A 14,866-nucleotide genomic window follows, 5' to 3' on the forward strand; every position below is an offset into this window, starting at 1 on the left:
ACAGACCCTCAGTGTGCATAATCTTTCCTCCTGGTTAGCCATCCTAGAGGCTGTGTGGCACATCCTGTCACAGTATGAACTCACAGTGCCCAGTGCATTGGTGAGCGTGAACATCTTTCCTAGGCAACATCTTTTTGGAATCCTCATCTGCCCTGGCTGTCACAGTGAATGTATTAATTACTTTTCTGTTGCTGTGACAAAAATACCATAAATTAGGCAACTTAGAGGAGAAAACATTTATTTTGGCTTGCGGTTGCAGAGAGTCTGAGTCTGTAAAGACAGGGCTGAGACAGCAGACAGGCAAGGCAGCTGGGAAAGGCTGCTGAGAACTCACATCTTGAACCACAAGCACAAAGTAGATAGAGGGTGAACTGAAAATGGTGTGGGGTCGTTAGCCTCCAGGAACATGCCTCCTCCAATAATGCCATATGTGCTAAACCTCCCTAAACAGTGCCATTGACTGGGGACCAAGAGTTCGAACATCTGAGCCTAGGAAGGACATTAGCATTCAAACCTCTACGGTGAAATACTCCAGACTGGCCTTAAACAGATGATGGTGGCGTGGCCACTTGTTGCCTCTGAGAGACCCTGGAGTTCTGAGCAGCGTTCACACTGCCAAGTCCCAGACATCTGTTGAGCCTGGGCCCCTTGGGTTCTCCAAAGACTTCTATCCACAGGCCCTTCCCAGGAGTGCTCTGTCCTTGGTGTGGAGCCGATGTAGGCAGTGGGGCAGGAGCATAGAGGGCAGGCATCTTTCCTGGAACAGGCTTTCCTTGGGTCTTCTTTCCATTCTTTAGTGGGAAAGTGTGTGTGGGGTGCAGGGTACACTCCCCTAGTACCTGAGGGAAGGGAGGATGGGAGCTCATGTGGGTCATCCCAGGGGCCCATCCCTCTTCTTCACCTCCCAGAGTCTTCTCTGTGCCAGGTTGTGATTAGTGAGCAAAACAGGGTGGAATGCACTCACTGTTCTGTCGTACCATCCTTTCCTGGGAAGGAACCCAGAAACCGGTGCAGCTTCCTGATGGCCGCCGCACCAGTGTTTCAGGGAGAGCTGCCAGGTTTGTGGTCAGAAGTAAGACAGACTTGTCATTTCCTTTCCTTTTTGTGATGATCGGGTCATAGTTTGGAACCATTATTCTGGCCTTAGAGATATGAGTGATCAGACAAGTTTTTCTTAAACAATTTGTAGAATTCAGCTTTGAAATCACCAGGCCCAAGTTTTCCTTGTGGGAAGATTTGAAACTTTATTTATTTATTTGTAGTTAAGAAACTGTTCATATATATTGGTTTTTTATTTTTGTTTTTGAGACAGGGTTTCTCTGTGTAGCCCTGGCTGACCTGGAACTCAATCTGTAGACCAGGCTGACCTCAAACTCACAGAGATCCACCTGCCTCTGCCTCCTGGGTGCTGGGACTAAAGGCGTGCACCACCGTGCCCGGCATCTTTTGTTCTTTCTTGGTGTCCTACTAGAGAGTGTGCAGTTATTTATTTTTTCACTTATTACCTTTTCAAAAGCCAGTCATTGGTTTTGTTGGTATTAGAGTACATGTTACTTTCTATTTCCTCAGTATTTAATGTTAATTTTATTCTGTCCTTCCTTCTAGATTCACGTGTTAATCTTTTATTTCTAAGATATACACTTAAAGCTATAAATGTTCTTTTTCTCTTTTTATGCAGTGCTAGAAATGGAGCATAGAGCCTGCACACACTGGCCAGCTCTGCCTCTGAGCTCCAGAGCATAGAGCCTGGCACACACTGGCCGGCTCCGCCTCTGTGCTCCAGCCACAGCCAGTTTGGTTTTTTTTTGTGTGTGTGTGTGGTTTTTTTTTTTTTTTTTTTTTTTTTACATGTATGGGTATTTTGCCTACATGTGTGTATGTGTACCACATGTGTGCCTGGTGACTGCAGAGGTCAGAAAAGAGTGTCAGATTCCCTGGTACTGAGTCACAGATGATTGTGAGCTGCCATGTGGGTGCTGGGAACCAAACCCTAGTCCTCTGGAAGAGCAGCAAGTACTCTTAACCCTGAGACATCTCTCTAGTCACTCCTACCCCAACAGCCATTTTTTTATTTTGAAACATCCTCACCAAGTAGCTTAGGCTGGCCTTGAACTCCCTCTGCAGACTCCTGAGTGTCTGGGCTTTATAGTTGTGAGCCACCAGGCCTAGGTTCTGTGAGTTCCCTTGAAAGGACAGCGTTACATATGTTCTTTAAAGCTGTTTTTACCATTCTGCTCAACATAACTTGGAATATCAGTGTCCCTTCTCCTTTGCCCCAGGTGTTATGTGAACATCTTTTTTTTTTTCTTACTTTCCAAATAAATGGTCCTGTATTCAAGTGGGAAAATTGATCTGACATGGTAAGGCTGGATTTCATCCTATAGTCCTGCTCTTGCTCCATAAGGTTGTACTAAATAGTCAGCACATCTCTGGTCTTTCTAGGGACCTAACCCTTTGATTCGGGGATGGACATATTTACCTTGAGGTCAGTTAGAAACTTCAGTAAGCCTCTGTGGGAAAGGAGGCTCAACTCCCCAGGGAGACTGTTTTCTTTCTGAGATCTGAGCTGACAGCAACTGTTCTTATCTACAGGAGGAGCTTTGACAGGCCAGGCATCCATTGCTTTAGCATTCAGAAAACTCGGAGACAGAGTGCATCTCTTGAACTTGCTGGTGACACAGCTCAAGAAGAAGGTGAGACTAGCCCTTAACACCAAGGTTGTGCAAGCATCCCTACAGAAGAACCAGTTCGGATTTTGACACAGGTTCAGGCTCTGAGAGGTGCCAGGTGTGACCTCCTTGACCTTGGGTGTTTTGGGTGTCTTCCCAGCTTCTCTTTCCTGCTAAACAAAGGACTGTGCTGTGCAGTGGCTAGTTTACCTCCTGTGTGGCTGTGGATCATTCACAGGGAAGCCTGATATGGTGGTAAGTGTTGGTAGTCCCAGCACTCAGGAGGTAGAGGCAGGAGGATCAAAAATTCCAAGTCATCCATGGCTACAGAGAGAGTTGGAGGCTAGCCTGGGATACATGAGACCCTATCTCAAAACAGCAGCAACAGCAACAACAAATGCACATACACACACTTACACAAACACACACACATTTCAATGCTGTAGACAAGAAATAAGAATTTAATTTAAGCCAGGCGTTGGTGGCGCACGCCTTTAATCCCAGCACTTGGGAGGCAGAGGCAGATGGATCTCTGCGAGTTCGAGGCCAGCCTGGGCTACAGAGTGAGTTTCAGGAAAGGCGCAAAGCTACACAGAGAAACCCTGTCTCAAAAAAAAAAAAAAAAGAATTTAATTTAAAGCATTTTTTTAAATTTATTTATTTATTATGTATACAGTGTTCTGCCTGCATGTATCCCTGCAGGCCGGAAGAGAGCACCAGATCTCATTACAGATGGTTGTGAGCCACCATGTGGTTGCTGGGAATTGAACTCAGGACCTTTGGAAGAGCAGCCAATGCTCTTAAGCGCTGAGTCATCCCTCCAGCCCAATTTAAAGCATTTTAATTTCACTTTGATAACTAAAGACAGTTGGAATAAGCTGGGTAAAATATTTACCTCCAGTCAGGTATGATGGCACATGCCTTTAATTCTAGCACTCAGGAGGCAGCGACAGATAGCGCTCTGTGAGTTTGAGGCCGCCTTGATTTACATAGTGAGTTCCACACCAGTCAGGGTTACACAGTGAGATGCTGTCTAAATCAAAACAGGTTTACCTTCAAGTGTTTTTCATTTTTATTTAACAGTGTCTGTTTCCCTAATGGTCTCCTCTTCCGTGTGTATGTGACTGTCCAAACAAGATAGTCACACAGAGGCATTATTTTAATTCCCTTCACCTAGACTGGGAAGCCAGAGTATGAAGAAGTGTGTTTTCCATCTGCCTGGTTCTCCTCCTACCTGGCCCAGGCCACATTAGAGCCTTGTGGGTGCTGGCAATGTGGTGCTAAAGGTTCAGGATGGGTCCTCATAGTCACTCTGCTGCCACTGTCGTGCCTATGGCCTGGACCTTCTTTTCTGGACCTCACTTCCACCACAGCCGCTTCCTCCACTGTCTTTTGTTGTTTTAACATCCTCATACTTGCTGAGGATGACCTGGAATTTCTGATTTTTCTGCCTCTACTTCCAAAGCACTAGAACTGCAGGTGTGCACACTGCACCCTGGTTATGTGATGTTGGCAGCTGAGCACCAGCCTTCATGCACACTAGGCAAGCACTCTGTCAACTGAACTACGTCCCCAGTCCATCACTGCCTTTTGTGGCTTCCCCCTCACGCTCACTTCCCTCTTGTCTCCTTCTGCAACAGCCTCTCCCCCCATTTCTTTGGTCTTTTGAGATGGTCTCACTACAGAACCCTGGCTGTCCTGGAATTCACTATGTAGACCAGGCTAGCCTTGAACTCTCAGGGATCCACCTACCTCTACCTCCCAAGTGCTGAGGTTAAAGGTATGGGCCACCTCACCTGGGCTGCCATCTGCCCTTTTGAGAGAAAGGACTTCCTAGTCCCCAGCAGTGTTCCAGAGGCAATTGTGTCATCCTGGGAACTAGGGCTCAGGAGAGGATTGTAACCCATTTTCATTCACACATTCTTCCCAGTGAGCCTTGGTGTCTAGTGTGGACTGCACAGAAGTGAAACACACAGGGCAGGTTTGCAGATCATCATGGACAGCTGGAGAAGGAACTAGCCTTTGGCCCTGCTCCAGCCCTATACCTCATACTCCTGTCCTTCCTAGGACAGTCCCCCCACTTCTTCCTTTTTTTTTTTTTTTTTTCTGGAGCTGAGGACCGAACCCAGGGCCTTGCACTTGCTAGGCAAGCGCTCCACCACTGAGCTAAATCCTCACACACACACACCCCACTTCTTCCTAACATTGCCTTCTGAACTAATTGCCTAGCTGCGGCAGAAGCCCCTGGAGTCGGTCACTGTCCTGCAGGAGCTCCCCAGTGAAGTGGACCAGGTGCACCTGGAGGTTTTGGAGCTGCAGAAGCAGGTGATGGAGCTGAGGAAGCATCTCAAGACAGCCCATCCTCAAGGAGAGCCTTCATACAGGGAGCAGCTACAGAGGGAGGTAGGTGCTGGACATGCATGAGTGCCACCATTTTCTCCCACCCTGGCCTGTCACATGCTTGCTGGCACATGGCTGGATTCCTGGTCTGTGAGGCCAGATGATGGTGTCCAGAGGAGGTGTCTAAGGGGTCTTGCTCACACCTCTGGTTCTTTCCTTGGCTGGCCACACTATTGCTGGAATGGAGCTCATGCCCTCTGATTGAAAAGCCTTCCTTAGGACACACACTGCAGAGAATGCATATCTCTCCATAGACAGGCCTGCGCTAATGGCTAAGAAGGCACTATGCACAGACCTGGCCTGCCTGTGAGAGGAGGGGTCACAGAGCACTCAACATCTGGTCAGCACTGTGGCCAGGGCTGAGACCTGATCAACTGAATGCCCATCGAATCCTATGACAGAACACTTGCTTCTCACTTAAGGCCCTAGGGAACCATGGCAGCCCCTACTTCCCCTGCTATGCCCCCGAGGCTCTGTCAGTCCTGCAGTGACCTGGGGTGATGTGTACTGACTTATCATGACCTTCTGCCCCTGCACTGACCTGCTGTGATCTACATATCACAGTGACCTTTGATTTGACTCCCTGCCAATTAACCTGCAGTGACAATAGTGACTTATGGTCACCTTTGGCTACCTATGCTGACCTATAATGGCCCATGGCCACCTGTGGTTGCCAATGGTGACCTGTTAATCACCAGAGGTCATAGGCACTCAGCTGAGAGGTTGAAGGCAGTGTGTGCCCTTATGGCACCATATGACAAGAACAGGAACACAGCTGATGGCCTCTGGCATAGGCTGTGTCTAAGAACAAGCAGAAAAAGAAACAGGGCAGGGTAGAGGGCTGAGGGAGCCTGAGGCTCCAGCAAAAGACTGAACTGGCCAATAATGAAATAATTGAGCAGTGCTTGTCCCCAAGGGTTCTTGCACCGAGCCCTCCCCAGGCCCCCAGACCTCCCCAAAATCTAGCAGTCCAGGGGGAACAGGTAGGTCAGCACTAAATATATACACTAAATTTTAACTAGTAGTAGACTAGGTTGAAGCAGTAGGGCCAGACCTCAGCAGTCACATATGTAGAGCACAGTTATCAGGTATCCCTGTTCCTGTTGGGTCTTAGTACCTATGATTTTGGCACACTGTGAGGTCCTTCTCTAGATGAAGCTCAGGAAGTAAGGATGCTCAGGCCCCTGCTGGACAAGGCCCCAAGGCTGGCAACCATTGCCCAGCAGTATGTCCCCTACCTGGACCAGTGTAGGTGTGCAGTAGAGGCCAGGAAGTCAGTGCTTCCAAGGAAAGCTGGAACTATGGTCAGTGATGTCCTCAGCTTTCCTTACTGATATGTAGAGAAATGGATAAGACATATGCATACCCATTCCTCACTGTCCTGAGGGCCTTGCAGCCACCAGCACCCATATCCAAAGGTTGATCCAGAATCTCTTGCTCCATTCCCAGGATCAGGGCTCCTTGAACAATGCCAGTTTAATGGATGTATTAGGAGGGTACAGATGCCAGCTGTGCAGGGCTCCCACTGACCATCTCAGCCAGGAAAGACTACAGTCCACCAAGTTCATAGGAAGTCCTGAAGTGATCTGGGCCAAGTAGACAGATTCATGAAGAAATGGAGGCCAGAAAGATATCTCCTCAGGTAAAGGCACTTGCTGCCAAGCCTGAGGACCCAAGTTCAGTCTCTGGGAACCAAGTGGTAAAAGGAGAGAACTGACTTCTACAAGTTCTCCTCCATAACGTGCGCACCATGACATGCACAGCACCCAGACAGACAGGCAGACAGACAGAGAGGTATAACAAAAATGATTTTTAAAAAGAAAATATGAAGTGACTCCTCCATCAGCACACTTGTGAGTAGACATGAGAGACAAGGCAGCTGAGTGAGTGCGGATGTGGAACCCACGGCAGGCTTGCTGAGACCCAAGGTGCTGATCTCTCCCACACCCAGTTGGCCTTGATCACAAGGTGAAAAGTCCTTTCATTGGAGAAACCTAAGGACACCAGCTAGACCAACTTCAGCACCAGGACACTAGCATCTGTGCCTAAGTGGGACATACCCAAGACTCACTTTTGGGGTTCCACCAAAACACAAAACCTGAACCTAAGTAAGAGGTGACCTCAGACAGAACCGGTGGAAGGACATCTACAGATTAGCTGCTCTGGACACTTCAGATGTCAGTGTCTTAAAATACAAATGAAGACTGCAGAGCTTCCAGCAATAGGCAAGGACATCAGCACATCCATACTCTGGGGTCCTGGACCCTGGAAAGGAATCCAGCTTGGAGGGATATGCTCAGTAGGCCAGGTGAGGTCACCAGGATCAGCAGTGTACCACAGTCCTTTGTGCAGAGCAGTGTCTGGGTGAGAAAGCACACTGTCTCCCATCCACTCTCCAGGGCTTCAGAAAGCAGCTTCTGCCGGGCGGTGGTGGCACATGCCTTTAATCCCAGCACTCGGGAGGCAGAGCCAGGCGGATCTCTGTGAGTTCGAGGCTAGCCTGGTCTACAAAGCAAGCTCCAGGAAAGGCGCAAAGCCACACAGAGAAACCCTGTCTCAAAAAACCAAAAAAAAAAAAAAAAGAAAGCAGGTTCTGTGCAGAGTGGTGGGCAGTGGGCAGAGCAATGGCAGTTCCCAAGGCAGGAGTCTGAGCCAACCCCTCCACCTGTCCTTTCAGCTTCTATCGAAGGCCAGTCTTCAGCTGGCAGTGGTGGCACACACCTTTAACTGTAAGATGAATTGCTAAACGGTCTTATTAATGAAAAACCCAGAGTCAGATATTGGGGTGAAAAACTGAGATATCAGAGGAATAGGACAAGCCACAGCCAACCTCACCTCACCAACTCCTCAGCCTTCAGAGAGAGCCACTTCCTGTATATCCACGCCTATATCCTTTCTGTGCCCTGCCATCTTACTTCCTCTCTCTGCCCAGCTGTATCACTTCCTGTCTGTCTGTACAGACCTCCATAGTTAGTGCTGGGATTAAAGACATGAGTCACCATGCCTGGCTCTGTTCCCAGTGTGGCCTTGAACTCATAGAGATCCGGATGGGTCTCTGCCTCCCGAATGCTAGGATTAAAGGCATGTGCCTGACTTCTATGTTTAATATAGTGGCTGGCTTTTTCTTCTGATCTTCAGATAAGCTTTATTAGGGTACACAATATATTGGGGGACACAATATATCACATTTAACTCCAGCACTTGGGAGGCAGGGGCAGGTGGATCTCTGTGAGTTCGAGGCCAACCTGGTCTACAGAGCGAGTTCCAGGACAGAGTAACCTGGAACTCGCTCTTGCACAGAGAAATCCTGTCTCAAGAAACAAACAAACAAAAAGGGTAGTCTCCTTTACCCTGCCCAACCAAAGAGCCTGCAAAGCTGGCCACGGTTCTCTGTGACTCTGCCCACACAGGTACTGTGTAGAATGCCGTGGGCAGTGGGCAGGGCTGTACTGCTCTCCTACACCTGACCTCAGCTGGGCCCTGCTGTGTAGTCATGGCTTGGGCCCAGGTTATCCTCTGCTCACAAGTCTGACGCCTTCCTCAACTCATTCCTAGCCCCAAGCTTTCCTGCCCTGTGCTGGAGGTAGTGTGAGGGACCATCCCTGGGACAGGGTTAGCTATGTGGAAGCTTTGACCCTGGCCTGTGAAGGAGCCCTCTGTATCCCATGGAGTCCACTGGCTTTGACCACAGCCCCCCGAAGGACTCCAGTCTGGACTTGGTGAATCTCATCGAGATATTTCTGCAGATTTCCTTACTGTCTAGACTTGCTACCATGTCAAGATTGTGCCATAGGTGGCAGGGAGGAGTTCCCAACCCTGGGACAAGTACCAAGGTGTGGGTTGCCATAGTGTTTGCTCAAGTGCCTGTGGACCAAAAGACATCTCTGAATGTGTCTCATGTTGTAAAATGTTTATTTTATTTACTGGTTTTTTGAGACAGAGTTTCTCTGTATAGCCCTGGCTGTCCTGGAACTTACTACTCCGTAAACCAGGCTGGCCTTGAACTCACAGAGATCCACCTGCCTCTGCCTCCTGAGGGCTGGGATTAAAGGCGTGCGCCACCACACCTGACACAAATAAAAATTTTTAACAGCTGAGCCCAGGGAAATCGTTCCATATCCTCCAGGCAGGTGTGCTATCAGAACAAGCCTACCTGTGTGGTCACACACAGGGGTCTAGGCCCAGGGTTCCATTAGGTGCTGTGCCTTACCAGGGCTGTCAGTTGAGTGAAGAGTCACTGTCCAGAGACAGTTTTTCCTCTCAGTGCTTTGTATTTTATAGAGCCCCAGGCCTTTGAAGTGACAGGAATCTCCTACCAGGCCAGCCCCAGCCTGCCTCCCTCTAGGTCAGCCCACCTCTCCTAGGATCTGAGTTCTTTGTATTCTGGAGGCCACTTGAGACGTGTGATGCTTGGGCCTATAACATCACTCTGGGAGCATTGTACACTACTTGCCTATCTTGGCCCTGTAGGTCCACAGGACCTTCTCTGACTCTTCTGCGGTGTCTTTCTGTGAGCCCTTCAGTCCCTTGTGGCCTGCAGCATATGCCAGAAGTACCTGGATGCAGTCATCTACAGGTGCAATCACCCACACACTCCAGGCTACCTGAGGAACAGTAGCACCCAGAGGGCACAAGCACATGCCAGCCCTGGCAAGGACCAGGGAGCCAGAGCAGGGCATATAGGGTGTTCCAAGGCATGGAGCTCCGGCACCCAGAATAGCCACAGATTGTCATGACTTCTCATAGCTGTCAAGAATAGGGGGACTATGTCAGAACCTGGTCTTTCCCATGCCCCTATTCTCATCACAGACATTCTCTTATGTTGTGACTGTATTTCTGCAGTGTGTGGGTTGGCCCCAGGCCCTGGCTGGACTGAGTGAGGGGCAGATGGTGCTTCCAGGGTTTATGTCCACTCGACCCTGGTGTAGTACACCTCTTCCCCAGCAGCCTTTGCTTTCTCCTGTACTTTCTCAGGGAAGGCGACCACAGCTGACCCACAAGGTGGAAAGGGAACTTTTAACAGGCAGGTGGATGAAGGGCATGCCAGCCCTTGGGCAACAGGGGACATTGAGAAGGTCCAGTCAGCACACACAGGTCAGAGGGCAGCAGCAGCGGGCCCATAGCAGTGAGAAGTGGCTTGGGTACAGTGCCTTGTGTCCACACAGGGTTCAGGCTTCCCAGGTCTAGGGTATTGCTAGAGGCTAATGGGAGGCCTTTCTTCTTTCTTCCAGAACAGAGCCCAGTGCTAGTTGAGTATAAGTTCTCATTGTCTCCACTTGAAAGACACAAAGCTCAGCAGGAGCTTATGGGGAAAAGGAATGCTCTGGGCTTACAGGCAGCAGGAGTGGGGAGACAGAACTATGCAGCCCTCCCCCATTCCTGGGAGAGAAGCAGCTCACTGAAGCCTGGGTGCTGTTCCCAACTCAGGTAAAGCAGGGGGAATAGTCACTCTACTGTCTTTCTTTTGGATGAATGTCACCACTGAGCCCCCTAGCCATGGTGATTCTGAGAGGGCAGGTGAGCAGCTTGGTGGGCCGTACAGTGGGCTACCCCACCAACTCCCGGCCTGTGTGATCTTCAGCAGCCTCTCTGCAGTGTCCCACAGACTGTGTCTTAGTTGGGTTCTGTGTACAGGGTCTGACTGACTGGAGACTCACGGTCACAGAGGACCAGACGGAGCTCCCTAGTCTTCTCCAGGAAGGGGCACAGCTTCCACAGACCACATCTGTGCCACATCTGCAAAGGAAACTCAAGGACGCAGCTAGGAAAATACTCAGCCTCAGCCAAGAGAGGGAGCAGCTCCTGGAAATGGGGAACAGACTCCGAGCAGAGCTGGGCCGCCCTGAAGGTAAGTACCTGGGAGAGGTGGTGGGCCAGGCCACAGTTGGGGTTATGCCAATGGGGAGGGAAGGTGGTGCCATGGTTCTGCCACAGGAGGCCAAAAGAGAGAAGTTTCCTGGCTTGCCTGCCACAAGCCTGGGGCCAGAAAGAGGGCTGCAGGCTGGCTGCACAGAGGCCACTGGTGGTGGAATGGAGCCAACCAGACGCCTTAGGCACAAACAGGGCTTCATCTCAGCACTGGGTGTCCCTTGACCCACTGCTACATCTGGAAGAAACAGCCTTGGAGCAGCTGAGGTCCTGTGAGGCAAGCAACACGTTGGTTCCAGGCCAGCCCCCTGTGGGTGTGCCCAGATAGCGCAGCCATGTCTGCAGAGACTCAGTGGATTTCCTACAGAAGCAAGTGAACTTGAGTCCCAGGATTTTTTGTTTGTTTGTTTTTGTTTTGTTTCTTTTAAATGTAAAACAGCTAGGTATAGTGGCTCATGCTTGTCATCATCCCAGCACTCGAGGCTGAGGCAGAAGGGTCACAAGTTCCAGGGCAGCCTGGGCCGTGGTGTAAGACCCTATCTTAAAAACAAACAAGGGTTGGAGAAGTGACTGGGTGGCTAGGAGAACTTGAAGTTCAGATCCCAGTGCTTACTACAGGGTCCAGGCCAAGACCAGCCAAGGAGCACAGCTCTGGGAATATAAATATAAATATATAAATATAAGGGTCCACAAATAGACCCTGTCACTACGGGCCAGGCAAAGCAGATATCCATTTGGACCACCTTTTCCTTTTTTTTTTTTTTTTCCAGTTTTGGTGCCTGTCCTGGATCTCGCTCTGTAGAAGAGGCTGGCCTCGAACTCACAGAGATCCGCCTGCCTCTGCCTCCTGGGTGCTGGGATTAAAGGCGTGCGCCACCACCGCCTGGCTAGATTTATTTATTTTTATTGGTGTTTTGTCTACATGTATGTCTGTGTGAGGGTGTCAGATCCTCTGGAACTGGAGTTACAGATAGTTGTGAGTGCTGGGAATTGAACCCTGGTCCTCTGGAAGAGCAGCCAGTGCTCTTAACTACTGAACTATCTCCCCAGCCCCTTGTTTTTGTTTTTTTTTAAGTTTTATTTATTTTTTATTATGTATACAGAATATATGACTGCAGGCCAGAAGAGGGCACCAGATCTCATTATAGATGGTTGTGAGGCACCATGTGGTTGCTGGGAATTGAACTCAGGACCTCTGGAAGAACAGTCAGTGCTCTTAACCTCTGAGCCATCTCTCCAGCCTGTTTTTTTTGTTTTTTTTTTTGTTTTTTTTTTGAGACAAGGTCTCATATAGCTTATTTTGGCCTCAAAAGAACTCCCTGTGTAGTCAAGAATGACGAACTTCTGAGCCTTCTGCCTCTGCCTCCCAGGCACTGACTTGGGTTACCAGCTTGCACTAACACACTCAATTTTCTATGGGCTGAGGATCAAACCCCCGGCTTCATACATGCTAGGCAAGCACTGCACTAACAAACATACATTCCTAGACCTGGTACCTAATGTTTTATTTAATCCAGCACAAGGCAGGCTAAGGCAGGAACGTTGTGAGTTCAAAACCAGACTGTGCTACAGAGTGAGACTCTTACATAAAAACTAAATCGAGGGATTAGAGCGATGGCTCAGCATTTAAGAGCACGTGTTGCTCTTGCAGAGAACCTGGGTTTGGTTCTAGCCCCTACTTGGTGACTCACAACTATCTATAACTTTAGTTCCAGGATAGCCAACACCCTCTTCTGACCCCCATAGGCACCAGGCATGCATGTGCATATATGCAGACAAACCACACATACACATAAAATAAAATGAAAAAAAAAATCTAAATTTTAATAAAAGCACAAAACAAAAATTACAAGGAAACAAAAATTGGAGCTAATCCACATTTTGGTAAAGATGCCAGCACCTCTTTGTTTTTCTGTTATGTATACGTTCACTCTTTCTAGTCCATGTGCACACCATGTTCATTTACACTCAACTCACACCGTCATCCATAGACTTTTAGGTACACAATGTACACACAGCCTGCTTTTCCTCCCAACAGGGCATGCTGTGCCTTTGGAGTCATTAGCAAGCTGATTCCTAGAAGAGATGGAACAATGGCATCATTGATTTCTTCCTTCTTCCGGTGGTCTGTTGGTGGCGTCTGGGTTTCCTCTTGTCTGCCAGCAGCTTAGTGTCTGTCTCCCACAGACTGCTCTCTACACTCCTCTATGAAGCTATGAAGTGCAGGAAGAGACTCGCACAGCCAAGAGTTAGAATCCCCCTTTGGCCACGGGCCCACAGAAAGTAAATATTCATTAGAAAATCATTATAGGTAAAACATCTCATTGTTTTACTGTATGTATCTTTAATTTTTGTGGGGTTTTCCCCATTTATATTTTATTATATTATTATACTTCTGATTTATATGCTAGGTATCAAACCCAGGGCCGTGTACATGCCAGTCAAGCACTCTACCACTGAGCTACATCCCCAGCCCTGCTGATGAAAATTTGATTCATCATGATTTGGGGGAAACCTACCATGCTGGTAACAATGATGCCTGCCTGTGATCTCAGCTCTCGGAAGGCCCAGGCAGAAAGATCATGCATTCAAGACCAGCCACAGTCAAAAAGTAAAAGAGGAGGTAACTGGGGCCTCAGTTAGCTTTTCCCTGTGGTCACAATTGATGTGGTTCTGCCCTCTAAAGCACGTGTGCACAGTTGTCAGATCTGCATATTTAGAAACTACAATGGCTCATGCATCCAGAAGCCTACTGCAAAAGTATATTACTTATGAAGAAATAGCTTTAGCACAAAATTTCACCTCATGAGCCAGTTGAATGCACTGTTATAAACCCAGTGTTCCCCTGCTGTGCACCCTCTGGCCCTGGCAGCAGCCTTCTTCACTTGGCCTCTCAGACTCCATAAAGGCAGCTACCTCCTTTGGAGGAAACCTGACTTATATTTCATCCTCTTAGGCATTTCTTTTAGCTGTTCCTTTAGCAAACATTTGTGAGCAGAGCCTTCCCCCGGTCTCCATGTCTGAAAGTGATCCTGGTTCAGCTGCTATCTAGAACCATGGCTGAGCTGGAGCTGGAACTCTTCTCCCAGTTTGTTTTTGGTTTTGAGACAGGGTCTCACTGTGTAGCCCAAGCTGACCTAAATTCAAAATCCTTCTGCCTCAGCCTCCCACATGCTGGAATCACAGATAAGTAAGCCAAACTAGGTTTCTGCAACCTTTTCTTCAGAGAAATTTCTCACATCTCCTAAACAGTCAGCTACCAGTCTGGTCTTGGCTCCTCGGTGAAGAGTCTATTCTACACCTACTGGACACTTCTGATCTGTTTTCTTCCTATTTTATGTTGCTGTGTCCAGCTGGGGCTTAATTTGGTTGTCCTAATAAAAACTCCATGTGACTGGGCAGTGGTAGCACATGCCTTTAATCCCAGCACTCAGGATGCAGAGGCAGGTGGATCTGTGTGAGTTCGAGGCCAGCCTGGTCTACAGATCGAGATCCAGGACAGAGAGGGCTGTTACACAGAGAAACCTTGTCTCAAAAAAAAAAAACAAAAAAAAACCAACCCCCCCCAAAAAAACAAACAAACAAAAAAACTAGCACACACAAAAAAGTCCATGTGTTTCTGATCTTGGGATACATTGTTTTATTTTGTTCTTCATACTCTTGAAAATTTAGCCAGAGGGACTAGGAAAATGGTTCAGTGGTTGAGTACTTGATAAGTAAAGATGAGGACTGGAATTGAATCCCCAAATTCCAGTGGATGTGGTAGCCAGAGACAGGGGATCCCCAGAACAAGCTAGCTAGGGAGGTTAGCTATATCAGTGAGCTCTGTGTTTGATTGACAGATTGCCTCAAGGAATAAAGTCAAAGGGGTCATCAAGAATCATTTCTGCCGGGTGGCGATGGCCCACGCCTTTAATTCCAGGACTCAG

General features: G+C 48.5%; 1 protein-coding gene across 10 annotated transcripts in view; it reads left to right on the forward strand.

Annotated features, from left to right (window-relative positions):
- Positions 1-14,866, forward strand: part of Ccdc57 (coiled-coil domain containing 57) — a 112,044-nt gene that overhangs the window by 47,397 nt on the left and 49,781 nt on the right. For 8 of the 10 annotated variants that reach the window (XR_008222149.1, XR_008222148.1, XM_052755919.1 and 5 more), the window contains 3 exons: positions 2,593-2,693; positions 4,899-5,072; positions 10,704-10,917. Coding sequence is in view for 7 of the 10 variants with exons in the window: in XM_052755919.1 (XP_052611879.1) it covers positions 2,593-2,693; positions 4,899-5,072; positions 10,704-10,917 (489 nt within the window). In the remaining 3 variants the exon portion in view is untranslated. The other 2 variants (XR_008222150.1, XM_052755921.1) reach the window with 2 other exon arrangements.

This window comes from Peromyscus californicus, unplaced genomic scaffold, assembly GCF_007827085.1.
Source record: "Peromyscus californicus insignis strain IS unplaced genomic scaffold, ASM782708v3 Scaffold_3__1_contigs__length_106647218, whole genome shotgun sequence".
Lineage (NCBI taxonomy): Eukaryota > Metazoa > Chordata > Mammalia > Rodentia > Cricetidae > Peromyscus > Peromyscus californicus.